Genomic DNA, 21043 nt, shown 5'->3' with positions numbered 1-21043 from the left:
TCTCTCACTCTCTCACACTCACTCTCACTCTCTCACTCTCTCACTCTCTCACTCTCTCACTCTCTCACTCTCTCACTCTCTCACTCTTCACTCTCTCACTCTCTCACTCTCTCACTCTCTCACCTCTCACACTCTCACACTCTCACACTCTCACACTCTCACACTCTCACACTCTCACACTCTCACACTCTCACACTCTCACACTCTCACACTCTCACACTCTCTCACACTCTCACACTCTCACACTCTCACACTCTCACACTCTCACACTCTCACACTCTCACACCCTCACACCCTCACACCCTCACACTCTCACACTCTCACACTCTCACTCTCTCTCTCACACTCTCTCTCTCTCACACTCTCTCTCTCTCTCTCTCTCTCACACTCACTCTCTCTCTCTCTCTCTCTCACACTCTCTCTCTCTCTCACACTCTCTCTCTCTCTCACACTCTCTCTCTCTCACACTCTCTCTCTCTCTCACACTCTCTCTCTCTCTCACACTCTCTCACTCACTCACTCTCTCTCACTCTCTCACTCTCTCACCTCTCTCACTCTCTCTCTCACACTCTCTCTCTCTCACACTCTCTCTCTCTCACACTCTCTCTCTCTCTCTTTCTCTCTCTCGCACGCTCATCTCTCTCCTCACCTAAACTTCGTCATGCTTACTGACTCCCCATCAGCCGCGCCCTAGTATCTCTCACTATTCCTCTCCCAATCAGGTAGACCTACTGGTCTCCCCATCTCACATTCATTTGCACACTTGCGCAAACTCACCCTCCCAATTACTTATTTCAGATGCACTCACTGTCATTCCCCACCCTCAGTCAACCTCTCACCCACTCTCACCACCAATCAGCATCTCCCTGAAATGCCCCATTATTTTAAAAACTATCCCGTCTTGCGAAGGAAGCTGAACAACACAGATGCTGTGTAGGGGACTTGGTGAAAGTCGAGAGCAATGAATGGTTGGAGCTTAGGAGAAAATTCTAGGAATTAGTAGGTAGGTAAGTGTTGGAGTCAGAACTCAGATATCCTTGGAAGAGTGGAAAGTTCACAGGTTTGGTGTTGGAGTAGCTGTGAAAACTTGGAAAAAGCCTTTGGGTTTTAATACTTGGGGAAAGTGGACAGTCTTAGCTGTATTTGCTGGAAGATGCTGAGAAAGCTGGTGACACCCCCTTTTGACTGTCAGCCACTTTTTTAAACCAATGGGAAAATTTCTGTCGTCATGTATCCTTACTAGATCCTTTAGGATTTTGAATGTTTCCGTCAAATCGCCTCAACCATGTTCTCTGTGGAAAACAACTCCTAGTTCTCCAATCTATTCCTAATACCTGAAAGTATTCTCATAAAGCTTCTCTGCACTCATTTTAATTCCTTAGCGTTTTTTATGGGATTAGAGATCCTGGGTTATTTTGACAGTTTGGAGAAGCTGAGATTGCTCTCCTTAGAGAAGATAAGTTTGTGAGAAGGTTTGTTAAAAATATTCAAACTCGCAATTTCAGCAGCTTAGATGGAAAAGCTGTTCCAGTTGACAGGATACCCATTCAAAGTGATTGACTAAGATCCAATTATTTCTTTCAACAAAAGACACTTTGACATAATGAATTGCTAGAACCTGGAATACATTGCCCGAAAGTGAGAGGGTTGGAGTCAGATAAAATTGGCACTTGTGAATTGGATAATTACCTGAAACAACGTTATTTGCAGAGCTATGGGTAAAGGGCAGAAAGTAGGATGGCTAATTTAATGCATAGTGCTTGGCACAGACACAATAGGTCAAATAACCACTTTCTGTGCTATAATAGTCTATCATTTCAAAAGAAGTAACGTGGGAGTTTAAAAAGCTGCATGTGAAGTTCTCCTATGCTGGAAAATATATTGCACATTTGTAGTTAAGCTGCCACTTTTGCAATAATAATCAACTTTCTAATCAATTTAGCTGCATAAATGGGTAGACTTGTATTTCAGACAACCAAATTGAGACCATGGTCAGGAAGTTGATTGATATCATTTACTGTGCAAACTCAGTTTAAAATGACAGCACAGACTTTCTTCTGGTAATATCATAGAAATTACCATTGTTCAACTGAAACTGACAGCCCCTTTTGGAGTATAAACATATGCAAAGTAACTTGGAAACTCTGAAGTTACTGTGAGTGAGTATCACTCCTTGTAAGATGCATTGTAGATGTTCCCACAAAGTTTAAATCTCTCTTACATTGTGAATTGGATACAAATTTCAGCATCTTGGCCTTTTTGTAAAAGTCCCCTTTCTTTTTATAAAAAGAAACCTTGTTGTAGGAGGCAAAAATGAGATTTAGTGTATACTGACTTCCATAATTATTTCTGAAAACCTTTACTGGCAAGAGGGCAGAGTGAGTTGACAGGTGCTGCCATTGCCGTTACAGAGGCAAACATGGTGACATCAATATCACATGCATATAAAGAGATGTAATCTTGAGTTCTGATGGCATTGCAGGCTGTAATTCTTATTGGTCTTGCAAACTATCATCTGATGAGACACAATTACTATTAAAACTGCATCCTTTACTATATCTGCTTGACAATGTCATTTTTCTCACTGTCTGACCACTACATTAACTCACTCCAAATGTTGTCACTAATTGTCTGCTTCTGTTACACTCCACTTGTTAATAAATGATGATAATTTTGTAAATAGAAGTAGAAGAGTTGGGAGTGTGGCGAATTTCAGGTCTGCCTTAGATATTTTTGTGAGTTTAGCCATGCTGCATATTCCCTATGAAGTCTGTATAAGCTGTATTCAGCATGATGCCTGGACTTCATAATGAATGATGGAATAACAATACTTGGGTGACCAACTGTTAGGGAAAGAGAATAAGGGGTGCTTCAACTAGGGCTGGAAGGGATGTTGGAGGTGGTAAAGAGATCTCATGTCAACTAGCAGTCCTGCTCTCTCTGAACTTTGTCTACACTTCTGGGCAACAGCAGAAGCAAGGACAAAAAGGGAAACATACCACACAGACACACGCACCTACCACACAGACACACGCACCCACCCAATATGGGACAAATGGCATCCCAGAGAGATGTACAAAGGGATGTAGGACAAATAGTAAAATTGTGGGACAGTTGTTCACACTAAAAGCAACCTGTATGATTTAAACTGAATATTGCATCTCATAACGTGTCATTGAATGCTTCACCATTTTCTCAGTCTGCAAGTCAATTTAGAATACCAATTATAAGCTAAACTCATTAATTTATCTTAACTGTCAGCCCCTCTTTTAGAAGACCTAAAATATGCTACATTCATGTAAATAAAAAGGACTAAGTAACTTTCCCTGGCAACCCAACCATGTCATGCTGGTGTTGAGTGCATTTTGCCTCCTGAGGCTGAATGTCTCAGAACCAGTTGCAATTTACTTGTCCAAAACATGGTATTCTTCCCCCTTTTTCACCACAGGTAGTGACTGGCCTTATTGGCGTGCCATGCTTCAAGTTGCTTTAGTTAAATTGGTGTTTTGAGATTTGTATACTAGGTCACTTGCTATGACATGGTGTTGATTTCATGGACATGGCTCCTAAACACACAACTACATATTAACTGTAAGACATAACACCAAGGAAGTGACTGTTTATAGAGTTTCTGTGCAGGAGTTCCTGATTATTACAAACTGCAAAAATTGGACATACATTGAGGTTAAAACCCTTTGGTAACAATGATGATGATAATTTTGCCTGCATGAATTGAAATTCAAATGCAAATGGTATAAGGGCAGTGAACATACTTGCTGTAGTTGTCCAGTGACACTCCGTTTGAAGAATGTGCCTCTTTGACTTAACAGGAAGAGTTCATATGAAAATGTCAAAATACTTCCAACACTTCAGGTCTGCACTTGATCCTCCCATTTGTTTTCCACTACTTCGCCTGTTAAAATTACTGCTTATGTTTCTGACACTTAAGGTTGTGTCTGACGTGCCAAGGTGTTACGTTCTGGGTTTGGGCTGAAAAGCCAATGTAGATGATTAATCACTTTAAAAGCTATTTTTATGTTTGAGTCAGTAAATGGATTTGGTCAGAATTGGTTAGATTAGAATTAAAATTGAATTACAAATTATAATTCTATTCAATAGATTTTTGATTTTCTACTTTTTCAGATCGTAACCTTGATCAAAAGAAATATGACAGATTCTTTAATTCAAAATACTCCTTATGATTTATGGGTTTATTTTGTTCTACTGCGAATTCTGAGAAGGTGTTGCAATGGAAAGCAAGGACTCCAAGAATTTCAAACTTTCTTCTTTTCGTCCATTGAGCTAGAATTGTAACAAGTATTTATCCCATTATCACGTAATCAAAGATGATCTTAACTCATCAGAACAGAACTTTTTACAATCAGCATTCATTGGTATTGTCAAATGTAGCATTCTTTTAAGCCTGCAAGTTGAAAATTAATTTCCCTTACATTTTTGGTGTACCTGACCGACACTTTTATTTTGCCAAAAAAGTAGGGGAATTTTGAAATCTGTTCTCTGTTAAAAACATGAGAGCAGGAATAAGCCATTCAGCTCCTCAAGCCATTCATTGAGATCACAGGTGGTCCACATCTTAACTCTTAAGACCTGAGTAGCTTTGACTTGGCAAATAATTTCAAGAGTTCATATCTTTAACTAAATTAGCATCAACTTCATTTGTCTGGAAGTGTGATTCACCTTTCAACCACCCTGTGTGTGAAGACAGGTTTTGTAACATTTCTCCTGAACAAGCTGGCTCTGATATTGCAGCTAACTCTGTCCGAAGAAGTTGCATATGTTCCAAAATCAACAGAAGAAATGTAATTGAACCAGGTTTATGTATGGCCTCAACTTTATCAAATAGATTTTAGCTGTTGAACAACCATTCAGTGGAGCACAGTATCTGCCTGCCTTTTGCTGCTGGTTGGCATCTATTCAACAATGTGACAAGATTATTTCTATGTCCTGTTCACTTTAACAAAAATAATAAGTTAATCATGACCTGAATTTATTATCACCCTCCTCGCAAAATTGGTGGCATAGGAACAAGACCTCAATAATGCGCCTCTGGCATTCCATCTACTCAACATCCCATTAAAAGCAATTTAATATCGACCACCTTTTCAATCAGGAATTGTCACCTTTCCTCTTCTGCCTCTTGTAGCTAAATGCGTTGCTCTGTATTTCTGTTAGAAGTCATTACTGTGAATACTAAAATGGTTGCATATGATATCACTGTCTGTGACAGACTGCAGAATGTGTCTGCATGTAAAGTCACTGTTTCATGCACAGTAATGTCAGCACCTGAGCATGCACATTTGGCACCCACAGTGACTGGTACTGGAAGAGTGATTGAAAAAAAAATGGGGGTTGGTGGTGGAGGGGGGAATGTTATCTTTTCTTGATATAGCTATTCTTCAAGAGATGTGGAGCTGGAGAAGCACAGCAGGTCAGACAGCATCAGAGGAGCAGCAAAGTAGATGGTTGAGCTGGCACCCTTCATCAGGACTGGCCCAAAACGTCGTCTTTCCTGCTCCAATGCTGTCTGACCTGTGCTTCTCCAGCTCCACACCTATTGACTCTGGCTTCCAGGATCTGCAGTCCTTACTGACTCCTTGTAGGTCCTCTTCACCACCTTTTTTCCCAGTCTTCATTCGCTATTGTGAATGGTTATGCTCAGGCACAGGACCCAACAGGTGTATGGAGCATGTGTAGCACCAGCGCTGGGGATGGGCTATAGTTTATTTTTGGATGGACATCAGTGAACTTTTGGCCTGGGTGGCTCTGGAAATATGTTGTGTAGGTTTACAACCCTGGAAATAACTTGACACTGAAGAATCAGATATGGTTCCTGAAGTTGCCATTTGGTTGCTTTGCAGTGGTGCGGCGCTGCAAACCTGTATTCCCATTCACTTGTGAGCACTGCTGCAACTGGTGATGGCGTTCATAATCTTCACAATAGAAATAGCAGTGTTGTAGCTTGGGGTATTAATGTGGTTGAGAATATTAAGGCATATTACAATTACAAGTTGATCAAAATGCAAGTAATGCTGAAGAAATAAGTGTACAATGTGTAATTTTTAAGAAATGCAACTATACAGATGTGAAGAAAAAAGTATTATGAATGTAAGGATTTATAAGCTTATTATGTTTTGGAACTCTTTAATGGCAAGAAAGAGCAATGAAGGAGGTCATAATATCTATTATCAATTCTTCCTGGCTGGTTCCCATGAGGATGCGGGAGTGGGTTCATGAAAGGATTGAGAAGTGGGAGTTTGCTTCAAAGTGATATCAGTTAGGTCATGTAGCTCTGCATCAGACCAGTGTGAAAGGAGTTTAGAATGGAACACACATGCTAAGCAATGCCAACAACTGTCCGACAATAGAGTGAACCAACATAAAACAAGGCAACATTAAATGGGGACTTGGTGTACGTTCAGAATACCAACCATATGCCTTATAAAGGATTTGACACCTGTGCATTAAATGGAAACCAGATTCTTCACCATTATTGATATTGTTCACTTCAGCTTTTCAGACCAAAAACAATCCATGCAATTTGATAGTTAGTTAATCCTGTTCTGAAGAATAATCATGTTGGTTTTGAAACATTAACTTGGGTTACCTCTCCACTCAAGCTGCCAGACCTGCTGAGTTTCTCTGACACTTTCTGTATTTATTTCAATTTTGCAGCATCCACAACATTTCCGACATTTGGGAGGATGCCTTTTGTCAAAGATAACTTTAAACATAAGCAGAAAAGCCTTTCATCAAAATGAACAGTAAACAGTATTAATTAAAGCGTGCTAGACAAATGTTTGACCCCTTCACCTTAATCAACCTTCTAAAGAACTTTTTTAATCCAATAATCAGATTTATTAAAGTTAGCCAAACTAAAATACAGGTAAGTGTAGAATTTGAAAAGGACATAGGAAAGTGGTGGGTGGGTTGCAGATGAAGCTCAGCATAGAGAAATGAGCAGTGATTCATTTTGACAGGAAGTAAGCAAAGATGTTACAAAAATAAATGGTACAACTTTGAAGGGAGTGTAGAGTATTTGTGTTCTTCAATCCAATCAATTTACTTCCCATTCCATTTTCTGTGTATTTAAACCAAACCAGCTTTGAGACATAATTCACAAATTTTGCTCAAATGAGATCAATGGAAAAGTGGCTAATTAGATCAGTAGTAATTTGTGCAAACTGTTAAGAATTGCGCTCAAATTGTTGGAAAAGCTCAATAGGTTTGGCAGCATCTGCGGAGAGAAATCAGAAATTAATTGCTCATCTATTTTGAGAAGATTATGCTCCCTTTATCTTACGCAATGCTACTCCAGGAATTCTTTGTATTGAAGATCTAGGTAGAAATATGATATGGGTTGGTTGAGTGTCATGTTCCAGTTGAACACTGCTTGGTGGAAAAACTAACTAAATAGATTTCAGTTCAAAGTGAATATAATGGATGCACTGTTGGCATCGATCAACATTAACTAACATTCAGTTGCTTGTTGATCATGGATTATGGATATAATGGGCAGATGAAAAAAGGATGCAGTGCATTTGCTTGAAAGCATGAAAAGGATCATCAGAAATGTGAAGAGGCTTTAGCTATTTGCCATAATGTTTGTAGGGCAGTAGCTAATCTAGATACTCATGAGGTGTATTTATTTTTAAGTCAAGATTGATTCTATACTCAAATCATGATATCTGCATATCAACTTTCAATTTTATATATGCCTTTTCTGCCACCTTTTGGGAGTGTGCTTCCAAACCATTGCTCAAGACAAAATCTGTGATGGTACTTGTTTTGTTTGATTATTGACCATCTTTTCCCTCCTCTCTCTTCTCCGATCCACCGCAGGTGTAAGTGTCATGGCCATGCCAGCGAATGTATAAAGAATGAATTCAATAAGCTGATCTGCAATTGCAAGCACAACACAATGGGAGTGGATTGTGAGCATTGCCAGCCATTCTACAATGACCGACCTTGGCGCAGAGCTACAGCAGAAAACCCAAATGAGTGTTTGCGTAAGTATTGGATTGTGCATAGCTTATAGAAATTTCAGCATTTTTTTCAGTATGAATATTCAGTGAAATATTCTCTCCATTTATAGTTACTTGAAAGAAAATTAACTTATTCCAGATGATTAGTAATCCAATTTATTTTCATATGAGAGTTTTATATAAATTGTTAATGAGCTGTGTATAAAACTAAAGGAGCACTATGAAGAACAATTGGGTTTCTCAAAAGGAATGTGGGTAGAAATATGCAGCATCCAACTTTGAATTGTGAAACCTTTCTTAGGATTTGTTTCTTATGCAGGTAATACAGCCAAAAATAAAATTATCCCCAGAGAATATTAACATAGGTAAAATACACATTTAGTCTCAGATTGGTGTTTGCTTTATGAGCTTCCTGGTCTAATCCTACATTCTTGTTCACGCCCCACATTCTGCCATTATTGTTCTTCAGGCAACTATATAATTTGCTTTTCAAAAAAATCTGTGGACTCTGAAATCACATTTGTGCAGAAATTTCCACAACCCATAACCCAATCTATAAAGATGGTGTCTCATTATGCATGTTGAAGGCATTGGCCTTTTCTTGGGAATGCTAATCTATAGGATCTCCACAGGAAACATTGCTTCCGAGAAGTGAAGGTTTTTCCACCACCTGCAACTTGAAAATATAGCCTTTAATAGTTCATAAGATTAAAAACATGTCCCAATAGCTGTAAATCTTTGTAGGTTCAGGACTGGTTTGTGTAATGTTGGCAAGAAATGTGCTATTTGCAGCATTTTAGTGATCTAATTTTGGAGAGTAATGGGAAGTCTTGTGGATGAACGTTTCAAACTAAGATGCTAAAATTGCATTTTCACTAATTCTACTCTCCTTCCCATCCCATCCTGCTCAAAACATGTCCCTGAGAAATCTATTTAATGGGTATATTAGGAAAGCTTGTGGGTGGAGTGTCGTTTCACATCTTTGCAGTTTTGTATTTTAAACACTAATAAATGAATGATTAGCATTCAGTGGGAATAAAATCCCAGACCTGGTGTTAATAGGCACAGTTGTTTTAAAAAATCGATCCTCTGAAGATACTCATCTCAGTTGCAAAACCCTACTTACCTCCCACTAGCGTGTGTGGCCACAACTAGGAACAAGATACCATATTGTGTTATTAATTGCCCTCGCGAAGATCGTGATGAGGATAGCTGTACTAAGTAAGGTATAAAGGCACCATAGCGCTGTTAGGAAGGAAGCTCCAGGATTTTGACGCAGCAACACTGAAGGAATGGTGATATATTTCCAAGTCTTAGAGATGTGTGGTTTGGAAGGAAGTTTGCAAGTGGTGGTATTCCCAGGAATCTGCTGCCCTTGTCCTGGTGGTGGAAGTCCTCCGTGTGATAGGTTCTGTCAAAAAAGCATTGTATAGTTCTTGCAGTGCATTTTTAGATGGTACACACTGCTGCCACTGTATATTGGTGGTGAAGGAATTGAATCTTGAAGGTTGCAGTTGGTTTTCCAATGAAATGGACAGTCTGTCCTGCATTGTAGTTGGAGTTCTATCCATCCAAGTAAGTCCAGAATATTCATAACACTCCTGAAAGCATTGCGAAGACAAGAGGTGATTCACCAAAGGTAACCAAAAATCCATAGGTGAAGCACTTCTTAATCAATTTTCTTTTTTAGGCTTATAAATAGAAAATTGAATGTAGAAGTTCGTGGTTTAGTATGATCCCAATAACAAGACATTAATCGCTAATAGTGGTACCTAGTGCAAATCCTGGCAATTGATTTCTCCGAGCAGGAGAATTTTTGATATTCCTTGTGGGAGACAATCTGAGAAGTTTTGTTTAAGATGGGAAGCAAAGAAAATAAGAAAAGTAGCAGAGCATGTTAGTCACTGTACTCTGGCTCTCTTATGTAGTCATCTATATGTTAACTCCAGATTTTTATTACATTGAAATTTCATTATCTGCCATGGTTGGATTTGAGTCTGTCTCACCAGAGCATTAATCTAGTGCTCTGGATTACAAGTCCAGTAATATTATTACCATTTAAGCTGTCTTTCACTCACTTGTGCGCTCTGCCTCTGTCTCACTCTTGCATTCTTAACCCCACGCCTCTCCCAAAATATGCTGTCCCTCTCCTACTAACTCTTAGGAGGACAGTCATGGGTTCACTCAAGCTCCCATTCCAAAGACCATAAAAACTACTGATTCTTGCTGGTGCCCACACCGAGCAAGTGTTGCACTGTCGGAGTTGTGTCCTTCAGTGGAGGCATTAAAGAACAAACCCTTCTCTTTGGTGCATCTCGAAGATCTCGTGTATTTTGAAGAATAGCAGAGGAATTTCTCCAGAAATCCTGGGTTCAATATTTATTCACCGTCACCCGTCACTTTAAGATAAAAATTGTCATTTTTTTTATCATGTGAGAGATTTGCTGGGATGCCTTCTGCATTTGAACAGCAGCTATACCTAGTAGCCTGCAAAGTACTTCAGAAGCTCCTGTGGTCGTGAAGGACGTTAGATTAATGTCCTCTTCAATATCAAGGCTCAAACATACCATAAACTACAGTAAGTAGATGAGGGATAACGCAATGCATATCCAAAGCACCTGAGTTATGTTGAATTATATTGTTGTTTTTAATGAGTCAGAAATGGTTTAAGGACTTAAATAAGAATGTAAGAAATAGCAGGGTTGGACCATATGTTCCCTGAGTCCCATTGGACTCCACTGCCGCCACCTTGCAAGGATTTGTATTCCATTACGGCCTTTGCATCTTTCTCATGGTTGATACTCCCACGTAGATTTTTATCATCAGCAAACCTGGAGAGGTTACACTCCACCCTTTGTTTAAATCGTTAAGTAGTTTGTGAATGACTGAGCCCCAACACTAATCCTTGTGGGACCCATTGTGATAGAACCTGATAATGTCCCATTAATTTTTACAAAAGTGACAGTTTTTTCTCTTTCAAAAGAGTTAACGTTTTCTGTAGTGAAAGGTCATAAACTTCAAATGTGAACTCTGATCCTTTCCATTTATTTCTACTGTTATTTATCGCTTACTGATACTCAATCCACACTAATAGTTTTCCTCCAACCTTATGAGACCTGACAAAAGCAAAATAAGATATCTGAAATTTGAGTGTGTTGGATTATAATTTGAATAGAAATACTGTGCAAGGGTATGGGAAGGTAAACAGGAGATTGACACTAGAAAATGATGCTAATTTAAGGAGCTGGTACAGACACAATGGGCCAAATGGTGGTCTACTGTGCTGAACATTTGTTTCTGTGAAAGAAAAACTGAAAGTGATGGAGAACTCAACAATTCTGACATCATCTGTGGAGAGAGAAACAAAATTAATGTTTTGAGTGCAATGAATTCCAAAGGCAATACGTAAACTCAAAGCATTAACATTGTCCTCTTTTCACAGATGCTGATAAACCTGTTGCATTTCTCCAGCTCTGTGTTTTTAGATATTTTCTAATCAACATGTTCAGACGTGTTAGGACACATGTCTGTAGCAGGTAGGACTTTAACACCAACCTCCTGGTTTTGATGTAGAGACACAAACACTGCACCACAAGAGCACTCCTTATTTGCTGTTTATCCCATGAAATCATGTCTCATTTTATTTGGGTGTTTTATTTTATAACGTAAGTATTGGATATACAGAGGAACCCTGATTATTCGAATATCAGAATATCCGGCAAGATCGCAATGTCCCGATGTTCGGCTAAATCATGTTTTCCGGCATTTGATTATCCGGAATTCTATTTAGCTGAACAAAATAATCCCTGCCCATGTCCTTTGGATAATTGTGGTTCCTGGAGGAACCTCCAATTGTTTGGCATTCGATTATCCGAATATTGGATTATCCAGCAAGATCGCAAGGTCCTGATGCTTGGCTAAACCGGCATTCAATTATACAGAATTTGATTAATGAACGAAATACTGCCCACCCGTGTCCTTCAGATAATCGAGGTTCCTCTGTATATAGTTTCTTTCACAGCTAGGCACTTTTCAGTTGTAGGTGTTGATCCATTGTAGTCATCACAACAGCCAGTTTGCACACAATTAGGTCCTGCAAACAGTAGTATAATAATGACTGTAGACAATTATTTACTCGCGTTAATTTAGGGGTAAATGTTGACCAGAATACTGTCTGGTAGTGATAGTACTTTACATGACCTGAGCAATTTATTTTACAATTTCTACTTCAGCTTGCAATTGCCATGGCAAATCTGCAGAATGTTACTTCGACTCTGAGCTCTACCGAGCCACTGGACATGGTGGGCACTGCCGCAACTGCATTGAGAATACAGATGGTCCCAACTGTGAGAGGTGTCGGGATGATTTCTACCGTCAGGGCCCAGAAGCCCAATGTCTGCCCTGCAATTGTAACCCAGTGGGTGAGTGCAGAGCTGTTCAAAATTAATCTTGTAGCATAACATGTTAGGAAGAAACCTCAATGATATGCTTTGTGCAGCTTTTGTTATGTAGAAGCTTGGTTAATGTTCAAGCTTCACTTCCCTGACGATCTGGAATCTCAAAATACAAAATGACAAGGTGATGGAGACCAAAGAATTAAAATGATCTCATTCCTTTGAGACTATGAAGATGAATCAATCTAATGAATGTTTCATATATTTATTTTACAAGGTATTATTAAATTGCAACGTAGTACAGGTTCTCAACATCCTCAGCTGTTGAATATCCCTTAAATCAGTGTCCCATTCTGGTCATTTTCTTTTCCTTTTATTCCATTCACTGAATGAGGGCATCGCTAGTTAGACAGCATTTATTGCCCATCCCTAATTGACCAGAGGGCAGTTAAGAGTCAACCATGTTAACGTTAATACTTTAACCTGAGCCCAGCACTTGATAGAGTCTATTGTTCCTAATTATGTCTGTCGCTGCACTGAAAATTGATTCCATTGAAAACTTTCTTCTTGGAGAGCAATGCAACCCCACCCTGGAAGATCCAATGCCCTACAAGTAATGAAAGAACGAACTGTGGATGATGCAGATCTGCAACAAAAAGCTGAAATTGCTGGAGAAACTCAGCAGGTTTGACAGCATCCGTTAGAGTAAATGTTTTACATGGAGTCATAGAGATGTACAGCACGGAAACAAACCCTTCGGTCCAACCGTCCACGCCGACCAGATATCCTAACCTAATTTAGACCCATTTGCCAGCATTTGGCCTGAATCCCTGCAAATCCTTCCTATTCATATGCCTTTTAAATGTTGCAATTGTACCAGCCTTCACCACTTCCTGTGGCAGCTCATTGCGAACATGCACCACCGTCTGTGAGAAAAAGTTACCCCTTGGGTCCCTTTTATATTGTGCTCCTCTCACCCTAAACCTATGCCCACTAGTTCTGGACTCCCCTCAGGGAAAATAAACTTGTCTATTTATCTTCTCCATGCCCCTCATGATTTTATAAATCTCTATAAGGTCACCCCTCAGCCTCCAATGCTCCAGGGAAAACAGCCCCACCCTATTCAGCCTCTCTCTATAGCTCAAATCCGCCAACCCTGGCAACATCCTTGTAAATCTTTTCTGAACCCTTTCAAGTTTCACAACATCCTTCCGATAGGAAGGAGACTAAAATTGCACAAAATGTTCCAACAGTGGCCTAACCAATGTTTCATACAGCTGCAACATGACGACCTGACTCCTATACTCAATATTTTGATCGATTAAAAGAAAGTATACCAAATGCCGCCTTCACTATCCTATCTACCTGCGATTCTACATTCAAGGAACTATGAATCTGCACTCCAAGGTCTTTGTTCAGCAACACTCCCCAGGACCTTACCATTAAGTGTGTAAGTCCTGCTCTGATTTGCTTTTCCAAAATGCAGCACCTCTCATTTACCTAAATTAAACTCCAACTGCCACTCCTTGACCCATTGGCCCATCAGATCCAGATCCCGTTGTACTCCGAGGTAACCTGCTTTGCTGTCCACTGCACCTCCAATTTTGGTGTCATCTGCAAACTTGCCAACGTTCACATCCAAATCATTTGGAGAAAGGCTCTTCTTCAGAATGTCACAAAGAGGAAGGTTTTTGAACAGTGTTCATCTGCTCTAAGGAATTTCTGACACTGATCCCACTGAGGTCAGTTTCCACCAAGGGCTATAACAGAAATTGTTTTTATCTTGTACCAAAGTTGGTGTGGAATACAGGCATGCTGCTGAAACCCGCCAAAATCATCTGTGTGGAAACCAAACAATAAAATCCCTGGTCAGGAGCTGACATTTCCATGTAAAGTTCAGGGATCAATCTAGCTGCTGATGCACAGCCAGCAGTGCACTTTTCTTGGAGATCAATCCTCTTGCCAGTACTCTTCAAAATATACATCGGTTACCTCTCTGAGAAAGTCATGGCACTTATCCTGCAACTTCGCTCTGGCTTTCCAGGCTAAAGAACTTCAGGACACTTGGCAAACAGTCACTGAAAATCTAAATTATTTGGGAGCTTACTTTGGAAAACAGAAATTGTAATGATATAGGGCCAATCTATCCAAGTTTTCCTCATAAAATAATTCTCCCCTCCTCCTGCTGGGGTCAAGCAAGTGAAAGTTGTTTGAACTGCTTCTAACACATTTATATCATTCTTTAAATAAGACAAGAGCTGTGTGTTGTAGTCAGGTCTGTTCTTTTATATTCAACTCTGCTTGTTGTAAATAACCATATTCCATTTGCCTTCCTATTTACTTGCTGTATCCTTTATATTTATGAATTATATTGATTTCATTTACTTTCAAGGTTCGGTCAGCACACAGTGCGATATTTATGGCCGGTGCAGCTGCAAGCCAGGTGTGCTGGGAGACAAATGTGACCATTGCCAACCTGGCTACCACTCACTAACTGAAGCAGGATGCAGGTAATTGGAAGTATGCTGTATTGTAGTTTCTTTGCCCTTTATGCATTTCCAGTGATGAAGGTAACGTAATTAACTTATTTTTGACAGCTGTTTATGATAAGTATCTAACTGCTTATTAATATTAACACATTTATTGTGCTTGTGTATTACCCTTCCCCTTTACGCAATGCTTTCTGTAAGTTTTGATCATTACGTGGAAACTGCTGTTAGCTGTTAATAGCAGATAAATGATTAATGTGCACATGTAACTGACCCCGATCACTACTTTATGCTGGCATCAATCGGTTTCTTTTAAATAGTTAACACCTCCTCTCATCGTAACATAACCAACATTCATTTTATATTAGCATTTGCTGGTGCAATTGATGTTTACTTCAGTTGATGGATGCATTCAAGATCAGTGTCTCTCAGGATGAGAACAGAGGCATGCAGATTGAGAGTGATGAAAAGTGGGAATTTCAGATTTCTGAATGAATAAGTAGAAAAGGATTTTGAATTGATGCTCCCATACGTTAAACTTGTGAGTTGAAAATAAATAGCTGCTTCCACTTTCAGGCAGTGCTGGGCTGGCCTTGAATCTGTACACAGGTAGTGTCGCATGTGCAGTGAACTATAAAATTCAGGAAATACGGTAACTGAGATACACAGAACGAGCTCAGCGCAGGTGCAACAGCTACCAATGGAACGATCCTGGTTCAGGAGCAAGAGATCAAACAGTAGCTTCCTGGGAGGGTGGTGATGGATTGGAAACAAATTGTTATTGAAAAGGATTGCCACTTTTTCTCCCAAAAGCAGCAATGCAATTTCCTTGTTCAGTTCCAATCTCTCCCAGTTTTTTTTTAAAGACTTCCTATTCTGGTTGCACGTCATTGATGTCAGTGTTGCTAACTTTTCATGCCATTACAGTGGCAGGAGTTACTCCATAGACAGCACTGCATTTCTGGCTGAACACTCGTGTAGATTCATTCTAAAAGTTTCTGCTGTTAGATACAGAGAAGATCTAGTTGGCTAGCCTGAGCCTTGTGAAAGTAATTGCTGTCTTGATAAGGAAGTAAAATATTCATGTAGCCAAGTGAGGAGTCAATAACTGCAGAAAGAGGAGGAAGAACTGTGACAAAAAGAACTCTGTATATTAGCTTGTTAGCCTATTTATTCAATGAGCTGATATTAAATTGAAGTGAGACTGTCACTTCAAGGCTTCTTTGTGTTCTAAAGGAAATAGTAATAGCTCATAAGTTGCTTGGTGCATAAGATGACCCCATATTTCCAACTCTTGCAATCATGTTTTGCTTGTAAGTTGAACCTCCTTTTTACACGTGACATATTCTGCTCATAACAATAGCCTCCATTATATGCTCAAGCTAGATGTTTTATTATGCTATAACCAAGCATCAGGGATCAAGCAGACAATACAGCTTGTGTAGTGAAAATGTATAAGATTTTAAGAGAGACAGAGACAAACAGCAAAAAGAAACGAGTCTTACAACAAAATAAATGAAGTGTGAAACTGGTTTCAATTTAAGGGTTATAACATATACCAACTTCTTAAATAACTCTGCTATAGCAAGGAAATTCTGTTGGCGAAAAATGTCTGTGTGTGTGGAATAAGGAATCTGCCATGAAGGCAAACAAGACCAAATCTGTCATGAGGGACCACCCAGTAGCCTGATCTAGAAGCATGTTCCTCAAATTGTCAGAATAGCTTTGGTGTCAACAGATTTTTAAACATATATCCCAAGTCCAACATAGATTTCAGAGAAACAGCTAGTTGGTTTGATTCCTTTATGGAAGAGAGTCTAGTGTTGTAGCAGAAGATTCAGATTACTCACACTGCTGTCAATTTTTAGCAGTTCTTCATTAGACAGTGGCAAAGGGAGAAGTACCCATTATGGCAACATGGATGAAATACTCATGAATTTTCCTTATCCAGCGGTGAAACTGCAATGGAATGGATCAAAAGCAGTTTTAGTGAAAACCACAGGATGTGAGCAAATAAGACTTCTGGTAGTAACCCGTACAGCTGACAGAATGAAATTATGGACATTTTCAAATGTAATACCTTTTATAAATAAAAATAAGCTCCCTACAGGTGTTTTTAATGCATGTGCCAAATAATGATCAGAGGGATGAGGATTAGGTCAAATTATGAATTTGATAATGGGCATCATGCTATTGGGCTACAGAGAGTAGGGCTTGAGAGACCTGTTCAGATCTAGAGATGCCTCTGAAGTAACAACACTGGCGTTGTGGTTATAACAGGAGAGCTAACATCGACCATTCGATGTTCAAATGTTTCCCAATTAAGCAATTCAAAGATCACATTAGGCGCAATGGAATAGGTTGATGGAGAAAAACAATTTCAAAGAGTGCAAATATTCACGCTATCCTGCTTGTTGTTTTGTGTGGTCTTGAAATGCTTTCATTGTGTTTAAATGTATCATTATACAATTAATTTATTCAAATTGTCATGCCACATTAATATGAATTATCTATGTATTTCTTTTTCACATCTCAAAATATCAGCAATTATATTCTTGTTGACAATTCATATTTTTTTATTCCATGCGCAACTTGGAATAACAACATAATTATTTTTGGAGGCTTCAAAGGTTGACTTGTAATATGGCATTATGGTAACTAGAAATACTCTATTTCAATCTTCCAAGAGTGAGCTAGCTTTGAAATTTTGGAGAACTGCTGACCAACCTAAATGCTCTTAAAATCACCAAATGCTTTGTTGTATTATAATTGAGATACCGTATTTAATAAAATATGAAACCAAAAGTACAATCTATTGCATTTGCACTTCCATATGGGGTATTCCATTTTAAGATAACCACATTGTTAACTGCATGAGAGTAACTTCAATAACTGCTAGTCAAGTAATTAGAAAATGCTGAAAATACTCAGCAGGTCGGGTAGCTTCTGCAGAGAGAGAAGTAGTCAGTATTTCAGGTAAATGTCATGTTAAAACATGGAAACATGGAGTGAAAGAAGAAAAGGGAAGGTCTATGTTACGATGAAAACTGAACTGGTTAAATAATGAGTTTATGATACAAGGCAAGATAAACTGGCAATGGAGCAAGAGAAAAAAGGACTATGGTTGTAAATGGTAATAAAGGGATCAATATTGGATGTGTCTGAGGGGAGTAATAAGGGAATTGTTTGTGATGTGCCTTTCACCATTGTCTGAGCTATAATACTTTTCAAGTCAGTGACCTTTGACAGAAATGAAAACAGGATTTGCTGAAAAATCTCTGCAGGTCTGGCAGCAACTGTGGAAAGAAAGCAGAGTTCACTTTTTGGGTTCAGTAGAGACAATAGAGAATAGGTGCAGGAGTAGGCCATTCTGCCCTTCGAGCCTGCACCATCATTCATTGTGATCATGGCTGATCATCCTCAATCAGTATCCTGTTCCTACCTTATCTCCATAACCCTTGATTCCACTATCCTTGAGAGCTCCATCCAGGTCATTTTTTTAAATGAATCAAGAGACTGGGCCTCCACTGCCCTCAGGGGCAGAGCATTCCACACACCCACCACACTCTGGGTGAAGAAGTTTCTCCTCATCTCTGTCCTAAATGGCCTACCCCTTATTTTTAAGCTATGCCATCTGGTTTGGGACTCACCCATCAGCGGAAACATGTTTCCTGCCTCCAGAGTGTCCAATCCCCTAATAATCTTATACATCTCAATCAGATCCCCTCCCAGTCTTCTAAACTCAAGGGTATACAAGCCGAGTCGCTCCAATCTTTCAACATAGTCCCGCCATTCCAGGAATTGATCTCGGGAACCTACGCTGCACTCCCTCAATAGCCAGAATGTCTTTCCTCAAATTTGGAGACCAGAACTGCACACAGTACTCCAGGTGTGGTCTCACCAGGGCCCTGTACAGTTGCAGAAGCACCTCTTTGCTTCTATACTCAATCCCTTTTGTTATGAAGGCCAGCATGCTTATTAGCCTTCTTCACTACCTGCTGTACCTGCATGCTTACCTTCATTGACTGGTGTACAAGAACACCCAGATCTCTTTGTACTGCCCCTTTATCTAACTTGACTCCATTTAGGTAGTATTCTGCCTTCCTGTTCTTGCCATCAAAGTGGATAACCAGAACTGAAGAAAGGTCACTGGTTCCTCAACATTAACTCTCCTTTCTATCTGCAGAGTTCTTCCAGCAATTTCTGTTTTTACTTATATTTTCCAGTATGTGCGGTTTTTCTTTTCGCTTAGTGTCACTGACTGGAAATGTTCATTCCGATTTTCTCTCCATTGATGCTGCTAGACCTGCTGAGTATTTCCAGCATTCACTTTTGCATTAATTGCTGTTGCTCCACTTGCCATTTGTTCTAGAAGTTTTGGATTAAGTGCAAAAGCACTTCCCAGGTTTAGGTGTCACTATGTTTCTTATGTGCTTTCTCTCCTGGCAGAGCATGTGCCTGTAACCCTGCTGGCAGCACAGCAGAATGCATTGTCGATACAGGACGTTGTATGTGTAAGAATAATGTCGAGGGATTCAACTGTGAGAGGTAGGTTTATGGGATCTTTTGTTGAAGATGTGATTCTAACATTTCAATAAAAATTCCGTCTTTGTTTATTTGTTATTTTACATTAGATTACGTAGCATTAACGGAGCAGCAAAAACCAATTTACATATGTCAGTGTTTATGTTCCACATAGCTGCCTCCTACCCTACTTCACCTCACCTTACCACCATTTCCTTTGGTTCATTTCTCCCATGTGCACTTGCCCACTTGCTTTGAGGATGGCAAGGGGTGATCTTTCTGTTCAGTGCCATCTCTCTGTTTCTAATTCCTCCTCTTCCCTTATTGCTCCTCCCTGATCCTTCCAAGGGTTCACTCTCCTCTTAGTCCACCTTTCTCTGGAGACCTTTGTTAGGGACTGTGTAACAGACCACCAAAATGGCTGAGACTTTTGCAGGAGGTTATTGCAAGTCACAAGCTAACCTCACTAGACGTGGCCTCTAAGCTCTGTGCACAATGGTGATCCCAATATCTTGTGTTACAATGATAAAGAGGACCTGTGATATCTGGATGCTGCAGCAGATGAGATGTTGCAGAGATTTGCACTGGTGAGAGCATAGTGTCTTTGACCATATGCCTAGAAAATCACAATCTCCTTCAGCACTGGTATGTATTTATATCCGTGTCTCTTCACCTCTCTGTGGATCCTGTGTTTCAGGCAGTGTATCCTTCTGTTACCATGCCTCTTATCATCTTAACTGGCTGCCTGGTGCCTGGCATTATGCCCTTTCTTTGCCAGCTGCTGCTATTCAGTACTGTGGCTTTTATTTCTGTGGCTGCAGCCCCTGTTTCCAGCTGTATCTTTCATGGAGCTCAGAGTTCAAACAGCTTTGTCCACTACTCGATGGCCTCGCAATGCTATGACAGTGATGACCCTTTATTCTTAATTCTTAAGTTCTTAGTTCAAGACAGGAACCCCAATTGTAATGCTGTAAGTTCAAATACAGTAGTGCCTCGACTTACGAACTTAATCCGTTCTGGGACCTGATTCGTGAACCGAAAAGTTCGCCAAAGACGAACTGCTCATACCTTAGTTCGTACCTTGAATTTTGTACGTATGTCGAAGCAAAATTTTATGTACAATGCTGTTCGTAAACCGATTTGTTCATGAACGGAGTCGTTCGTATGTTGAGGCGCTACTGTATTTCAAACCTTTCAGCTTTCAAAAACATTTTTACTTTTGTTTTTAAATGCTGCCTAATTCATGATTTGCCCAAGGCATATCCTTGCTTCCCATCCTCTGCTTCTAAATGCTGAGTCATAGAATTTTACAGCACAGAAACAGACAGTTTGGTCCAACTTGTCCGTGCCAACCAGATATCCCAATCTAATCTGGTCCCATTTGCCAGCACCTGGCCCATATCCCTCTAAACCCTTCCTATTCATACCAGATGCCTTTTAATTGTTGTAATTGTACCAGCCTCCACCACTTCCTCTGGCAGCTCGTTCCATATACGCACCACCTTCTGCATGAAAAGTTGCCCCTTGGGTCACCTTTAAATCTTCCCCTCTCACATTAAAACCATGCTCTCTAGTTTTGAAACGTACTATACTAGGGAAAAGACCTTGGCTATCCACTCTATCCATGCCCCTT

At 39.8% G+C, this 21043-nt stretch overlaps 1 protein-coding gene across 1 annotated transcript in view; it reads left to right on the top strand.

The window, feature by feature from the left end:
• Positions 1–7840: 7840 nt before the first annotated feature.
• The window catches only part of lamc1 (laminin, gamma 1), a 76739-nt gene continuing 63536 nt past the window's right edge, over positions 7841–21043 (top strand). The window contains exons 1-4 of the mRNA XM_087990745.1: positions 7841–8027; positions 12236–12424; positions 14790–14907; positions 19336–19434. Of these exons, the coding sequence (XP_087846871.1) occupies positions 7940–8027; positions 12236–12424; positions 14790–14907; positions 19336–19434 (494 nt within the window). The 5' untranslated portion in view covers positions 7841–7939. The remainder of the gene's footprint in view (positions 8028–12235; positions 12425–14789; positions 14908–19335; positions 19435–21043) is intronic.

The sequence above is a fragment of the Chiloscyllium plagiosum genome, unplaced genomic scaffold (genome assembly GCF_037043375.1).
Source record: "Chiloscyllium plagiosum isolate Xiang-an unplaced genomic scaffold, Cpla_swu_hap1 HiC_scaffold_9, whole genome shotgun sequence".
NCBI classification, from domain to species: domain Eukaryota; kingdom Metazoa; phylum Chordata; class Chondrichthyes; order Orectolobiformes; family Hemiscylliidae; genus Chiloscyllium; species Chiloscyllium plagiosum.
The sequence above is the reverse complement of the archived record's forward strand: the minus strand, read 5'-3'. Positions and strand labels throughout refer to the sequence as shown.